General features: G+C 47.6%; 1 protein-coding gene across 1 annotated transcript in view; it reads right to left on the minus strand.

Annotated features, from left to right (window-relative positions):
* Positions 1–14,845, minus strand: part of TBC1D21 (TBC1 domain family member 21) — a 38,482-nt gene that overhangs the window by 18,648 nt on the left and 4,989 nt on the right. The window contains exons 2-7 of the mRNA XM_073361424.2: positions 14,383–14,486; positions 11,510–11,604; positions 4,551–4,661; positions 3,037–3,137; positions 1,811–1,907; positions 662–759 (exon numbers count right to left, since the gene is read on the minus strand). Coding sequence (XP_073217525.1) covers positions 662–759; positions 1,811–1,907; positions 3,037–3,137; positions 4,551–4,661; positions 11,510–11,604; positions 14,383–14,486 — 606 coding nt within the window. The remainder of the gene's footprint in view (positions 1–661; positions 760–1,810; positions 1,908–3,036; positions 3,138–4,550; positions 4,662–11,509; positions 11,605–14,382; positions 14,487–14,845) is intronic.

Raw genomic sequence — 14,845 nt, forward strand, 5'->3', positions numbered from 1 at the left:
CCCAGGTAGACTTCCCATGATGCATCACAGTCTCCCCTCTTGAAGAGGAAAAGTAGTGCATAATGGAAATCCCTGGCTATGGTGCATTATGAGAGATGTAGACCCATAGAGGTTCCTAGAGAAGAATGGGTACAAGAGGCAATAGAACTACAACTCTAATGAGACACTAGGACAGTATTACCAAATCAAACTGCTCTAGGAATTGTTTTGGGGAAGTTCTCTGGCTGGAGATCAGACTGGATCGCAATGGTACATTCTGGCCTTGGAATCTATGAAATATTTCAGCTTTCAGGATATTGGTTTTTCAAAAATAACAAAAAAAAAATCAAAATTTCCCAAGGAAAGCAGCCACTTCTCATGAAGATTTTTTTCTGTCAGAAAAAAAATCCATCAAAAACAATTTAGAGGGAACATTTGTGACCAGCCTCAGTTTCCAGTCCCACTCTGGAGTGGGCCAAGTCATTGGTCCTCAATCACAGAAATGCTGCAAGAGATGATTAGTTCATTGCCCTGGAGTCACATCCACTCTGGCAAGTCACTTAGGCAGCCTCTCTGGCTGAGACTCTTTGCCCTCTGTAGGGGGAAAGGAAAGTTACAAATGTCGGGTATCCATCATGCCTTCAGGTGCCAGGAAAGCCACAGAATGTCAGAAAGCTCTCACCTCCCACAGTCTCCAGACGTCATCAAAGGATTTGAAGACTCGCTGGAAGAAGAGGCAAAACCAGGGGAACAGTGACTGCACAACTCTGCCCTTCCCTTCTAGAGGATGAGAAAAGCAAGCTCAGGTTAGGGACCGAGACACACCTTACCATCCAGCCTGTGCAGGTGTAAATCAGAGAGTGTCACATTGGGGCTCTCTTCTCAGTTGCTTTATTTGCTGCAATAGATGTTAGGTTGCCACCTTTAAAAGTTGGTTCTCCAGAGCACACATCCTGTTGCAACGCCTGGACATTGCATCACCATGTTGCCAGCTCTCATCATCAGGCAATGCAGCGTCAGCACATAGTGACATTGTCACAGAATGGGATGCTGTTACATTGCCATGCAACGTCAAGGCATTATCATGGCAACTCCATGCTATGTCATAACAAGAGGATGTTGCACAGGCCTCAAAAGATACTGAGACTCTGATGGCCCATCCCTGTGACTTGTAGAATGTGAGTCAATATTGGAACTCTCCCAGGGAAACTGGGATGTGTTGGCAACCCTAGTCATTCTCAAGCCTCCTAGTTAAACCCATGTAATGTCCCAGGGAGTGCCATGGAGGTACAGTGTAGGACCTAGAGGGGAAGGAAGAGCTTGGATTTTCCACCACGGTGACATCAATAGATCCCTAAGGAAGCCAGTCTGGCCTTTCTAGTCTAAGGAAAGTACAGCTCAGTGCAGGAAAGGAGCCTTAAAAGAGAAACTCCTGTCAGGGATGGTCTTGGTTTACTTGGTCCTGCCACAGCACAGGGGGCTCGACTTGACGACTTTGCATGGTCCCTTCCATCCCCACAGCTTGGTGATTCTATGGAATACCAGAGGACCACTCCCCCTACCCATCACAAGATAGTGATAGAGAAAGACAGGAAAAGTAGATGGGGAGGGTTGAGATCCTGGGTCCTGCTCCAATGCCAGGGAACCCAGGATGTGGGACCCCTGCTCAGGGCCTCAGCCTCCATGCACACAAGATGTGGCAGACCTAGGCAAAACCTGTCACTGTGTAAATGGTTCCTTTGTTTTGCTTCCAACGCCTGGAAATTACCTGAGCTCCAGTAGCATTTGCTTTGTTGTTCTCTGGGTGGGGAGGGAGAGTAGCAGGACTTACCCAAGTGCTTTGCAAAGACGGGATCCATAAATGATATCACTGCTTTCAGCATTATCAGATTTTTCCCGACCCCAATGTTCACAACACAGCTGTGCTCCTGGAAGAGACAATTCAGGAAGGCTTGGAGGACAGGAAGAGACCAGATGGCCCAGCTTGGCTATAGCCTCCTGTTAAATCCATAAAGCCAAATCCTTCCCATAACTCCATTGGCCTTACCCCAGGAATGAATCTGGCAAGGGTTTACACTACCAAGATCTATATGAAACAAGCCCCTGCATGAGTCACCAACTGGGTTTCAACCTGGGACCTTCTGAATTGTATTATAGATCGCTATGCTTAAGCAAAAGGTACATTCCCAGTAGCTGGTAGCAGCAGTAGGCTGTTACCCTCTGGTGGACCAGCCATTAGACACAAACTCAGTGCACACTGTTGCTTATGTTTCTCTGTTTCTGTAACCATGTACTAATATGTCTAGAGTTAAACATACATTAGATATAACCTCTGCTTGCATGGTGCTCATAGACACCAGGCCTGTGTGGTGTCCACGATGGTCTGTCTTTCTGAGACAGCTAGGGGGCACTGCCTCTGGTTTGCCAACTTGGAGGGGTGCAATGCCCTGGGAAGCATGGTGAGAAGTCAAGGTGAGGACGTCTTTCTGCAGTTTGCAGTTTTCCTGGGGTGGCTTTATCCAACAATGTGCCAAACTACAAAACCCAGGAGCCTCTTGGCTTCAGTTCTAGTGAGTTTGATCTGCTGGGTTATTAGGAGCTAGGAAACAGTTGACTCCCCTCCCACCCCTCATTCTGACTGATGGGGAGTGTTTTGCCAAATTGCTGTTCCAGGTCTTCTGGTGATGTAACCACCTCCCCAACTATCCAGCTTCCACCAGCAGCCTGGGCATGTCCTGTAAGGCTGGCTCCATCTCCCTCCTCACTGTGGCTTGGCAGGCGGGACATGGGTCAAGTCACACCATTTGTCATACAGGGGGTGGAGCAGGGTGGCTGGGAGGAAAAGTTGAGTTGAGTGACTTATCACTGGTGAAGTATGGGCGGGCTTGCAAACCAGGAGGGGGTCAGGCTGGCCCTCTTCTCTCTGGGGTGTCTGCCACAGCTGGGTGTGGGTGGTCAGGTCAGGCAGATTGCCTCCAGGGAGCATTGCTGCAGGCTGGTCAACTGGATGGCCCAGTGAGGGCACAAAGCCGGGGCCCTACAAACCCTCTGACCTACTGTTTTCTGGAGGAAGAATTGAAACAGCCAGTAGACCTCATGTTCCTTCTCCACCAGCAATTGGAATAGCAGGAGCATCTCGTGGAACCCCTGCTGGTACTCTGCCAGGAGAGAGAACATACAGACACACTCAGATGTACAAACAGACTACTGCAGCAGTCCAGAAACATGCTATGAAACAGCATGTCCCTGGGGATTAGGTTAACATGCTCATGGAAGCTCTCCTCCCACTTGATAATGGGGATTTGTGGATGGAGCTCACCAAGACAATGAAAGGCCCCACGCTCTTAAGTGAAGGAGGGGCAATAAATTCCGGAAATGAACAGATCAGAAGGGAATGAAACACAGGCATGGGGTACAGGTCACAGGGTCTAACTCAAGGGCTCACTGCCCTGTCACATGGGCAGTAGTGGAGATCAAAGTCCTTTATTTATCCATAGTTTGGGCAGTGCCATTGCTAGCCCCTCCCCTACTCCACCCCTGGGTCGCAGCTCTGCTGGGAGTGGGGACAGGGGAGTTCAGTTCCAGTGACTCATGTGAGCCTTAGCCTCTTTGTGAGACAGCCTGCATGAGTGCACAACACCCTAACACCCTGAGAAATTTCTCCCTAACACCCTGAGAAATTTGCCCTTGCACAGAATAAGAAAAGGTGCTTTTGAGACAGCTTATGGGAGCTTAGTTGGTCACTGAGGGACAGGGACCGCACAAGTGGGGTGGGGGGAGGGTTAAACTGTGTTCTGTTTTACCAGGTCCTTGTAATGTGCCCATCACTGTTGTGTCTGAGCATGTTCCGGGAGTGCATTCTGTGGCATGACTGGCATGTCACCAGTTGGTTTGGGAGAGTCTGGGAGGAGGGATTTTGGCTATGCTTGAACAGGAAACCTGAAAGTGATACAGACATCCCTTTCACTACCACCCAGCCCCCTAGTCACCCCACTTCCCATGATTTCCCTGGCCCAATTGCCACCTCCTATTCTTCTACACGTGGTTTCCCCCCTGCCATTCTGCACACCCCTCACCTATCCTGCCATCTCGCTCAGTGGAAAGCACCAGCATGTCCCTCTTTCAGAAATGAGCCTCAGTAGGGTGACCATATTTCCCAAAGAGAAAACGGGACACTGGCAGCTGCTCACCAGAGGGCCCCGCCCCATGCTAGTGCCAGTAGCTGGAACCCTACAGAGGGGGCCTCGCATGCTGGAATTCTACACTGCTTCCTCCCACAAGCCCTACCTCTCCTCTGCGGGGGGCTGATATCTCCGCTCGCCCCCTCAGCACTGCACCCCACTTTTGTGACAAAAGAGGGCATTTGACCGATTTGCTTTTGCCAACTGATCAAGTCAGCAAGAGCAAACAGGACAAATGCCCACTTTTTGGATAAAAAGTTGGGACAGCCAGGACAGGGCTTAAAAAAGGGACTGTCCCAGCTCAAATGGGACGTATGGTCACTGTAAGCCTCAGTGATATCATAAGGATCCTTTGCTGATGCCCAGGTGTGCTGCTGCCCCAGCACTCACCAGCCTCCGTGTTGCATACGTAACTTAGCAGAAGGATCTTCTCCAGCCGTTTCTTGTCCACTATGGCGTAGCCTTGTGCGTCTCGGAGGTACAGTCTCTGCAGGTCAGAATCTGTTGTGGAAGAAAGAGACTTTTTTCCCTTATGGGAGCAGGGTGCCTGGAGAAGACTACATCGCTGGCTCAGATCATGCAGCCCTCCTGAGACTCCTAAAAGTGTGAATTGGGAGTGCTTTGTTCCAGAGCCTTGAGTGGGCCTGACTGTTATAAAAAGCCAGTCAGCTGCAAACCAGCTGAGCGGTGAACAGCAGAGAGGCTAACAGAGGGAGTTTGCCTGGGATCTGTCTTAGAGGAGGTACGCTAAGGGTTGCATTAGAGAGGCTGTGTTGGTGAGTATCTGAGTGTCTGTTGTGGGGACAGTTTGACAGTTTGACCGTGTGCTTGATTGGTTGTTTGAAAGGTATGAATTGTGAGTGCTTTGTTCCAGGTGAGCCTTGAGTGGGCCTAACTGTTATAAAAAGCCAGTCAGCTGCGAACCAGCTGAGCGGCGAACAGCAGAGAGGCTAACAGAGGGAGTTTGCCTGGGGAGAGCCCACTGAGGCTTACACCTTGCCGGCTTCTCTGACTACTTACTACAACTCCTGAGGAAGCTCGTAGAAGGAAGGTAATATGGATGGGGAGTGTTCAGCTCTTGTGACCTGCACTGAATGTGCCATGTTTGTGTTTCTTTGACAGGACAGAAGTGACTTTGTCGGAACAAAGTGCAAGCTGGTCTCCATATTGGAAGAGAAGGTTCAAGGTCTGGAGCAACAGGTATCGACCCTGCGTTGCATAAGAGAAACTGAAGATTTCCTGGACAGACGTCAGGATATGCTTCTACGGGCACAACGTTTTGAAGATTCAGAGCAGGCTGCACTGCGTGGACAGGAGGATGGTGAAGAAATTTGGCAGCATGTGATCTCCAGAAGAAGAAAGGGGAGCGTCCATGTACCAGCAACGCAGATACAGGTAAGCAACTGTTTTCATATTCTTTCCACAGGTACTAATGCAGAGAGTGGACAAGATGATACATCTGAGGAAAGGGAACAGAAGGAGACTCCGCCAATTTGAAGGCATGAGATGCACTGTCCTAGGGATGGGGGTTCCACGACCACAGCTCCCAAGAGAAGGAGGCGGGTGGTGGTGGTCGGGGACTCTCTCCTCAGGAGGACTGAGTCATCTATCTGCCACCCCAACCGGGAAAACCGAGAAGTCTGCTGCTTGCCAGGAGCTAGGATTCACAATGTGAGGGAGAGACTGCCGAGACTTATCAAGCCCTCGGATCACTACCCCTTCCTGGATGGTGTTCCAAGAAGGAGGAGGGCTAGGCAGAGACGGGCTCCACCTAACGAAGAGAGGGAAGAGCATCTTTGCAAGCAAGTTGGCTAACCTAGTGAGGAGGGCTTTAAACTAGGTTCACCGGGGGAAGGAGACCAAAGCCCTGAGGTAAGTGGGGACGTGGGATACTGGGAGGAAGCACGAGCAGGAAAGCGTGAGAGGGGAGGGCTCCTGCCTCATACTAAGAAAGCAGGACAAACAGCAAGTTATCTCAAGTGCCTATACACAAATGCAAGAAGCCTGGGAAACAAGCAGGGAGAACTGGAAGTCCTGGCACAGTCAAGGAATTATGATGTGATTGGAATAACAGAGACTTGGTGGGATAACTCACATGACTGGAGTACTGTCATGGATGGATATAAACTGTTCCGGAAGGACAGGCAGGGCAGAAAAGGTGGGGGAGTTGCATTGTATGTAAGAGAGCAGTATGACTGCTCAGAGCTCCAGTATGAAACTGCAGAAAAACCTGAGAGTCTCTGGATTAAGTTTAGAAGTGTGAGCAACAAAGGTGATGTCATGGTGGGAGTCTGCTGTAGACCACCGGAAGAGGCGGATGAGGTAGACGAGGCTTTGTTCCGGCAACTCACGGAAGTTACTAGATCGCAGGCCCTGGTTCTCATGGGAGACTTCAATCACCCTGATATCTGCTGGGAGAGGAATACAGCGGTGCACAGACAATCCAGGAAGTTTTTGGAAAGGGTAGGGGACAATTTCCTGGTGCAAGTGCTGGAGGAACCAACTAGGGGCAGAGCTCTTCTTCACCTGCTGCTCACAAACCGGGAAGAATTAGTAGGGGAAGCAAAAGTGGATAGGAACCTGGGAGGCAGTGACCATGAGATGGTCGAGTTCAGGATCCTGACACAAGGAAGAAAGGAGAGCAGCAGAATACGGACCCTGGACTTCAGAAAAGCAGACTTTGACAATCTCAGGGAACGGATGGGCAGGATCCCCTGGGAGAATAACATGAGGGGGAAAGGAGTCCAGGAGAGCTGGCTGTATTTTAAAGAATCCTTATTGAGGTTAGAGGGACAAACCATCCCAAAGTGTAGAAAGAATAGTAAATATGGCAGGTGACCAGCTTGGCTTCACAGTGAAATCCTTGCTGATCTTAAACACAAAAAAGAAGCTTACAAGAAGTGGAAGATTGGACAAATGACGAGGGAAGAGTATAAAAATATTGCTCGGGCATGCAGGAGTGAAATCAGGAAGGCCAAATCACACCTGGAGTTGCAGCTAGCTAGAGATGTTAAGAGTAACAAGAAGGGTTTCTTCAGATATGTTAGCAACAAGAAGAAGGTCAAGGAAAGGTGGGCCCCTTACTGAATGAGGGAGGCAACCTAGTGACAGAGGATGTGGAAAAAGCTTTTTTTCTCAATGCTTTTTTTGCCTCTGTCTTCATGAAGAAGATCAGCTCCCAGACTAGCACTGGGCAGCACAGCATGGGGAGGAGGTGACCAGCCCTCTGTGGAGAAAGAAGTGGTTCCGTACTATTTAGAAAAGCTGGACGAGCACAAGTCCATGGGGCCGGATCCGCTGCATCTGAGAGTGCTAAAGGAGTTGGCGGATGTGATTGCAGAGCCATTGGCCATTATCTTTGAAAACTCATGGCGATCGGGGGAGGTCCCGGACAACTGGAAAAAGGCTAATGTAGTGCCCATCATTTAAAAAGGGAAGAAGGAGGATCCTGGGAGCTACAGGATTGCACCCTCAGCAAGTTTGCAGATGACACTGAACTGGGAGGAGAGGTAAGCTGGAGGGTAGGGATAGGTCACAGAGGGACCTAGACAAATTAGAGGATTTGGCCAAAAGAAATCTGATGAGGTTCACAAGGACAAGTGCAGAGTCCTGCACTTAGGACGGAAGAATCCCATGTACCGCTACGGACTAGGGACCGAATGGCTAGGCAGCAGTTCTGCAGAAAAGGACCTCAGGGTTACAGTGGACGAGAAGCTGGATATGAGTCAACAGTGTGCCGTTGTTGCCAAGAAGGCCAATGGCATTTTGGGATGTATAAGTAGGGGCACTGCCAGCAGATCGAGGGACGTGATCATTCCCCTCTATTCGACATTGGTGAGGCCTCATCCTGAGTACCGTGTCCAGTTTCGGGCCCCACACCACAAGGGGGATGTGGAAAAATTGGAAAGAGTCCAGCGGAGGGCAACAAAAATGATTAGGGGACTGGAACACATGACTTCTGAAGAGAGGCTATGGGAAATGGGATTGTTTAGTCTGCCGAAGAGAAGAATGAGGAGCGATTTGATAGCTGCTTTCAACTACCTGAAAGGGGGTTCGCAAGTGGATGGATCTAGACTGTTCTCAGTGGTAGCAGATGACAGAATGAGGAGTAATGGTCTCAAGTTGCAGTGGGGGAGGTTTAGGTTGGATATTAGGAGAAACTTTTTCACTAGGAGGGTGGTGAAACACTGGAATGAGTTACCTAGGGAGGTGGTGGAATCTCCTTCCTTAGAAGTTTTTAAGGTCAGGCTTGACAAAACCCTGGCTGGGATGATTTAGTTGGGAATTGGTCCCGCTTTGAGTAGGGGGTTGGACCAGATGACCTCCTGAGGTCCCTCCCAACCCTGGTATTCTATGATTCTATTCTATGATACTGTGATTCTATAATTCTATTTCCTACTTGCTTGCTAGCTGCAGAACTATCCAAGGAAATGCATGTGATAGTATGACTGGACATAGTGGGACAGGTCTCTGTTCCCTTTGCACTGCTTTGCGTGTGGGATCTGGCCCAAACTCCACTGCCGAGGATTTTCCTGGCTGAAGGGAGTCTTCAGTGGGCATACAGCTGGCACAGCTTGCTTCTGCTCCACCCTCTCCTTCTGGCTCTGATTCAGGGGGCATAGCAAAGGCAGACAGGGGCATGCTCAGGGAGGGGAGGAAAGAGGAGAGAAGGGGATGTATCCAGATCACATTATACTCTGGCTATCCTCAGCTGGCAGACAGTCCTTGGAAGACTGATGCTAGCCTGGAGTGCTTTATCCTGTGCCAGGACTGGGCAGAGAATAAGGGAGCCATAACTAGCTCCCCCTCCATACTGCACTGAGTGGAAAATCAATACAGTGCAGTATCTGGTCCCTGCAATGCTCTTACTGTATGTGACTGGCCTGTGCAGAGACCCCAGGGATGGGTGTATTAGAAATGCTTACAGAATGGGTGCTGCGGTAAAACAACTGTGGTGAGGTGAGCAGTATGAAAGGGCTCTGAACTCAGAAGCTCAAAGCTGCTGATTGGCAGCAGGGTATTCTAGGTCCACAATCAGTCCCAATGTGCTGGCAGTGCTCCATCTTGAAAGTGAATGTTGGATTTCAGTAGGCTGCGGTACTGCGTGTACTTCTGTGGGCTTATAACCCCTTAGTAGCAAGAACAGTCGCCAAGAAATAAAGAGAAGAGAAATTCTGCTCAAACATGCAAACTCTTTGCTAGATGAAATCCAAATGTCAAAATGTACTTCTGAGGGAAGAGTACACTGGTCAAGTGCCTGGATGTGACAGCACCAGCTGCTGCTAATCTATACTTCTACAGCTGCTAATCTATACTTCTACAGCTGCTAATAACTCACCAAATGGCAGGTAATGTGTGTTACATTAAATCAGTGTTTTGCATCCAGAATTACTGGCTGTGGGTCTTTCTGATTGGGTGCAAGCGGCCCAGGGGGAGTGGCAAAGTAGGACCTTGGAATGTTGGGAAACACAACATTCTCTAAGCCAAGCTGAACAAGGGAGCTGCGCTGGAACCACGACTGAACTTGGAGGAAACAATTGTTGGTATCTACTATTTAAGTGCATATCTGTTTACATAGAGGCAAAATGTGATTTCTTTTATACTCGGTTGGAGTCAAGGTGATAAAAACATATTCTGCTGGCTGCATGACAGTTATCAATGGTTTGCTGTTGAATTGGGAGGGCATATCTAGTGGAATCCCACAGTCCTGGGTTTGGTACTATTCAATATGTTCATTAATGACTTGGATAATGGAGTGGAAAATATGCTTACAAAATCTGCAGATGGTGCAAAGCTGGGAGAGGTTGTAAGCACCATGGAGGAAGGATTAGAATTCAAAACTACCTTGACAAATTAGATTATTGGTCTGAAATCAACAAGGTGAAATTCAATAAAGACAAGTGCAAACTACTTCACTTAGGAAGGAAAAATCAAATGCATAATTATACAATGGGGAATAATTGTCTAGGTGGTAGTACTGCTGAAGAGGGTCTGGGGGTTATAGTGGATCACAAATTGAATGTGATTCAATAGTGTGATGCACTTGCGAAAAAGGCTCATATCATTCTGGGGTGTAATAACAGGAGCGTTGTATATAAGACACGGGAGGTAACTGTCCCGATCTGCTCAGCACTGGTGAAGCCTCAGCTCACCACACTTTAGGAAAGATGGGAATAAACTGGCCAGGGTCCATAGGAGAGCAACAAAAATGATAAAAGGTTTTGAAAACCTGACCTCTGAGGAAAGGTAAAAAAAAACCTTGGTCATGTTTAGTCTTGAGAAAAGAAGGCTGAGGAGGACCTAATAACAGTGTGTAAAGATGTTAAGGGCTGTTGTAAAGAGGATGGGGATCAATTGTTCTCCGTGTCCACTGAAGGTAGGACAAGAAGCAGTGGGCTTAATCTGCAGCAAGGAAGATTTAGGTTAGATATTAGATATTAGGAAAACCTTTCTAACTGTAAGGGGAGTTAATTATAACATTCAAAAACCAGTTGGAGAACACTTCAATCTCTCTGGTCACTCCATTACAGACCTAAAAGTGGCAGTACTTCAACAAAAACACTTCGAAAACAGACTCCAACGAAAGACTGCTGAATTGGAATTAATTTGCAAACTGGATACAATTAACTTAGGCTTGAATAGAGACTGGGAGTGGATGGGTCATTACACAAAGTAAAACTATTTCCCCATATTTATCCCCTCCCCCCCCCCGTTCCTCAGACGTTCTTGTCACCTGCTAGAAATGGCCCACCTTGATTATCACTACAAAAGGTTCCCCTCGCTCTCCTGCTGGTAATAGCTCACCTTAAGTGATCACTCTGGTTACAGTGTGTATGGTAACACCCATTGTCTCATGTTCTCTATGTATATAAATCTCCCCACTGTATTTTCAACTGAATGCATCCGATGAAGTGAGCTGTAGCTCACGAAAGCTTATGCTCAAATAAATTTGTTAGTCTCTAAGGTGCCACAAGTACTCCTTTTCTTTGCATCATAACAATAATATTCCTGGCTGCACCTGGAGGTCTGCCTCCAGATAAAGTTATGTCCAATACTGCTTAACTGACAAGATGGAAAATGATCACGCTCCAAGCTAAGCTGACCTCTCCTGAGTAAGGCTTGTGCTCAGGTAGAAGAATGAAATCAAACTACAGGTGTCCTTAAGCTTCTGAAAGGCAAACACATCACAGTACTTTTGAGTCAGAATCTCCAGTGAAGATCACTGGAGCTTAGGGAGATCCATGTGACAAGGGGCTAGCGACCTGGCAAATCACATTGACTCATCTATCTGCTGCCTCCCCTGCTTCTTTACCCCTAGAAACACCCGGCTCAACCCTGTGACAACTTACTGATGAAGCTGCGGACCTGCATGAAGTCCCTGTGCTCTGTCTCTAGTAATGGCTGGATCTTGTCATACATGTTGCACAAGGCCTCGTAACTTTTCCTGAAAGAATGCGGGAGGTAGTTATTGAGAACACGCTGCAAGAATGGAGCATAACTCATAAGGGCTTTGTTAAGAGTTTTGCACCATCAGAACCTTGTAAATGAAGATTCACAGTAAATGGAGGAAATCAGAGGGGTAGGAAAGAGCAGTTGATCTGTTTTATTTAGAAATTGTCACCAGTTTTGCAACTAGGTTGCCAAAAATGAGCAATTTTACCAAGATTTTAATTTTGGTTGTCTAGCTAATATTGCAACAAACTGGCATGTGCATGTGCACCTCTACCCTCTGCAAACCTCATATTGGTAATGTCCAACTTCATATTGGTAATGCTGACAGCATTGTGTAGGTCATTGGCAGTGGAGATTCATAGAATATCATAGAATCATAGAATATCAGTGTTGGAAGGGACCTCAGGAGGTCATCTAGTCCAACCCCCTGCTCAAAGCAGGACCAATCCCCAAGTAAATCATCCCAGCCAGGGCTTTGTCAAGCCTGACCTTAAAAATATCTAAGGAAGGAGATTCCACCACCTCCCTAGGTAATGCATTCCAGTGTTTCACCACCCTCCTAGTGAAAAAGTTTTTCTAATATCCAACCTAAACCTCCCCCACTGCAACTTGAGACCATTACTCCTTGTTCTGTCATCAGCTACCACTGAGAACAGTCTAGATCCATCCTCTTTGGAACCCCCTTTCAGATAGTTGAAAGCAGCTATCAAATCCCCCCTCATCTTCTCTTCTGCAGACTAAACAATCCCAGTTCCCTCAGCTTCTCCTCAGAAGTCATGTGTTCCAGTCCCCTAATCATTTTTGTTGCCCTCCACTGGACATTTTCCAATTTTTCCACATCCTTCTTGTGGTGTGGGGCCCAAAACTGGACACAGTACTCTAGATGAGGCCTCACCGATGTCGAATAGAGGGGAACGATCACATCCCTCGATCTGCTGGCAATGCCCTACGTATACATCCCAAAATGTATTGATTGAACGTGGGACCTGTGGATCTTAATATATGAGCCCTACATCCTGAGCTAAAAGAGCTGTCTCTTCTAGACACTACTGTGGCAGACTCATCAATCACCAGCTGACCTAGACACCACAAGAGGGGGACAGAGTGCACAGTTTACACATCCTAAGCCCTATACTGCTAACAACTGATAGAGATTCTCCATTAGCTCAAGAGATAAAAGGCTGTGCTTTAGGAGCAGGAAGATCTGGGGCCTTATGCTCAGCTGGTATCTAGCAGCATAGTGTGCTGAAAGTCAGTCTTTTAGATTGTAGACTGCAGGTCAGGAATAGTCTCTTATCTACATTCATACACCACCCAGCAGAAAGGGGTGATAGCATTATATAAATATTTACTATTACACTAATGATAAAGTGGCTGCTGGACTCTCTGTCAGCCGTCACTGTGAAGTTCCTAGGTGCTCTGGCGTGCACCCTAACAACCTGGGTGGAAGGCCAGTGTTCTCCATGTAGCAGTTACAGTTTGACAGGGAAAAGGGAAGGCTCAAGAAAATGTTGCAAAATAGAAATTCTGAAGGTAACTGCAGCATTCAGGGGTGTTAGACCTGAAGCTGGGTTACCATAGGAAGCCAAGCCTCTAGCCCCTCCCCACCTTCTTAGAATATAGAATATCAAGATTGGAAGGCATCTGAGGAGGTCATCGAGTCCAACCCCCTGCTCAAAGCAGGACCTAATCCCCAACTAAATCATCCCAGCCAGGGCTTTGTCAAGCCTGACCTTAAAAACCTCTAAGGAAGGAGATTCCACCATCACCCTAGGTAACTCATTCCAGTGCTTCACCACCCTCCTAGTGAAAAAGTTTTTCCTAATATCTAACCTAAACTTCCCCCCACTGCAAGTTGAGACCATTACTCCTTGTTCTATCATCTGCTACCACTGAGAACAGTCTAGATTCATCCTCTTTGGAATCCTTTTTCAGGTAGTTGAAAGCAGCTATCAAATCCCCCCTCACTCTTCTCTTCTACAGACTAAATAATCCCAGTTCCCTCAGCTTCTCCTCATAAGTCATGTGCTCCAGCCCCCTAATCATTTTTGTTGTCCTCCACTGGACTCTTTCCAGTTTTTCCACATCCTTCTTGTAGTGTGGGGCCCAGAACTGGACACAGTACTCCAGATGAGGCCTTACCAGTGCCGAATAGAGGGCAGACCTGAGGCTGGAAGGGAAGAAACCAAAAGAGAAGCTCAGCACAGTTGCTGTGGGATCACACCCTTGGGGCTGGTACCTGTGGACAATAAGGGTCCTGAGTTTCATCTCCAGGGGGCCCATGCACAGAGAGAATGCAGTCACCAGATTAAGAACATGTTTTAATTAAATCTGTTCTACCGCATTCAACGCTGACATAACTGTGGCCCATCAATATCTGCAAAGCCTTACCCTGTTAAATCCCTCCATGGAACCCACCATGATGCTTAGCCTTCATCGGGATACACTGGGTTGGCAAGTGGCAAGCTGGGACAGATGGGTTTCTGCTCAACTATATGATATCTTTCTCCTAACCCATTCACCCTGGAGTGTCTGTCTTCTCTCCCTGTGGTGCCCTGTCTGACATGTGGACTGTGAGCTCTCTTCTTTGCTTCCTGTCTGCAGAGCTCCCAGCATAGTGGGGCCTTGATCTTTGTTTAGGGTTCACAGATTCTACCATAATCTGCATTATCATCATCAAATCTTCAGGGATGCCTGTGAAACTACCAGCTGCATCTGCGTCCTTGTGGAGCCCGATATAGAAGGACACTGCAAACAGACAGATCCATACCTCCTCATGCTGTCAACGGTCAGCCTCTCGTCATGTGAACTCCTCCAGGAGTAGTAGCCAGTGAGAAACTTCCATGCCTCTGATCTCACTGCTGGATCCAGACCCTGAAAGGGATGGCAAGGTGAATACAGGGGGCTTTTATTGGCACAAAGGGCAGTTAAGGGGGGGAGGGGGAATGGGGTAAACAGCTTTGGTATACAAGCAAAAATCTTGGGTAAGTTGTCACTGATCATTCTTACTGAAAATGGTGGTGTAAAACTCAAAAGTTTCTTGGTTTTTACTCTCAGTTCTTTCATCAACAAAACTGAAACATTTTCACAGGAAATTTCAAAACAAATCCTTTTTAAAATTTCCCATGACAAATAATTGGCATTTTCCAAATGGCTCTAGCCATAACTAGGGCTGTCAAGCAATTAAAAAAAGTTAATCGTGATTAATTGCACAATTAATTGCACTGTTAAAC

The sequence above is a fragment of the Lepidochelys kempii genome, chromosome 10, assembly GCF_965140285.1.
Source record: "Lepidochelys kempii isolate rLepKem1 chromosome 10, rLepKem1.hap1, whole genome shotgun sequence".
Lineage (NCBI taxonomy): Eukaryota > Metazoa > Chordata > Testudines > Cheloniidae > Lepidochelys > Lepidochelys kempii.